General features: G+C 65.1%; 1 protein-coding gene across 1 annotated transcript; it reads left to right on the top strand.

Annotated features, from left to right (window-relative positions):
* Positions 1-4: 4 nt before the first annotated feature.
* Positions 5-292, top strand: LOC106726518 (zinc finger protein 423-like; the record flags this gene model as incomplete). The annotated part of the gene is made up of 1 exon (XM_014541917.1): positions 5-292. A coding segment is annotated over one exon (288 nt), but the record flags the coding sequence as incomplete, so codon positions are not given.
* Between the last annotated feature and the right edge of the window lie 3 nt (positions 293-295).

A 295-nucleotide genomic window follows, 5' to 3' on the forward strand; every position in this document is an offset into this window, starting at 1 on the left:
CTGCCGCATCTGCAAGCTGCCGCTGCAGAGCGAGGAGGAGTTCCTGGAGCACTGCCAGATGCACCCCGACCTGCGCAACTCGCTCACCGGCTTCCGCTGCGTGGTCTGCATGCAGACGGTCACCTCCACGCTCGAGCTCAAGATCCACGGCACCTTCCACATGCAGAAGCTGGCGGGCAGCTCGGCCGCGTCCTCCCCCAACGGCCAGGGCCTGCAGAAGCTCTACAAGTGCGCGCTGTGCCTCAAGGAGTTCCGCAGCAAGCAGGACCTGGTGAAGCTGGACATCAACGGGCTG

This window comes from Myotis brandtii, unplaced genomic scaffold (assembly GCF_000412655.1).
Source record: "Myotis brandtii unplaced genomic scaffold, ASM41265v1 C40233938, whole genome shotgun sequence".
NCBI lineage: Eukaryota > Metazoa > Chordata > Mammalia > Chiroptera > Vespertilionidae > Myotis > Myotis brandtii.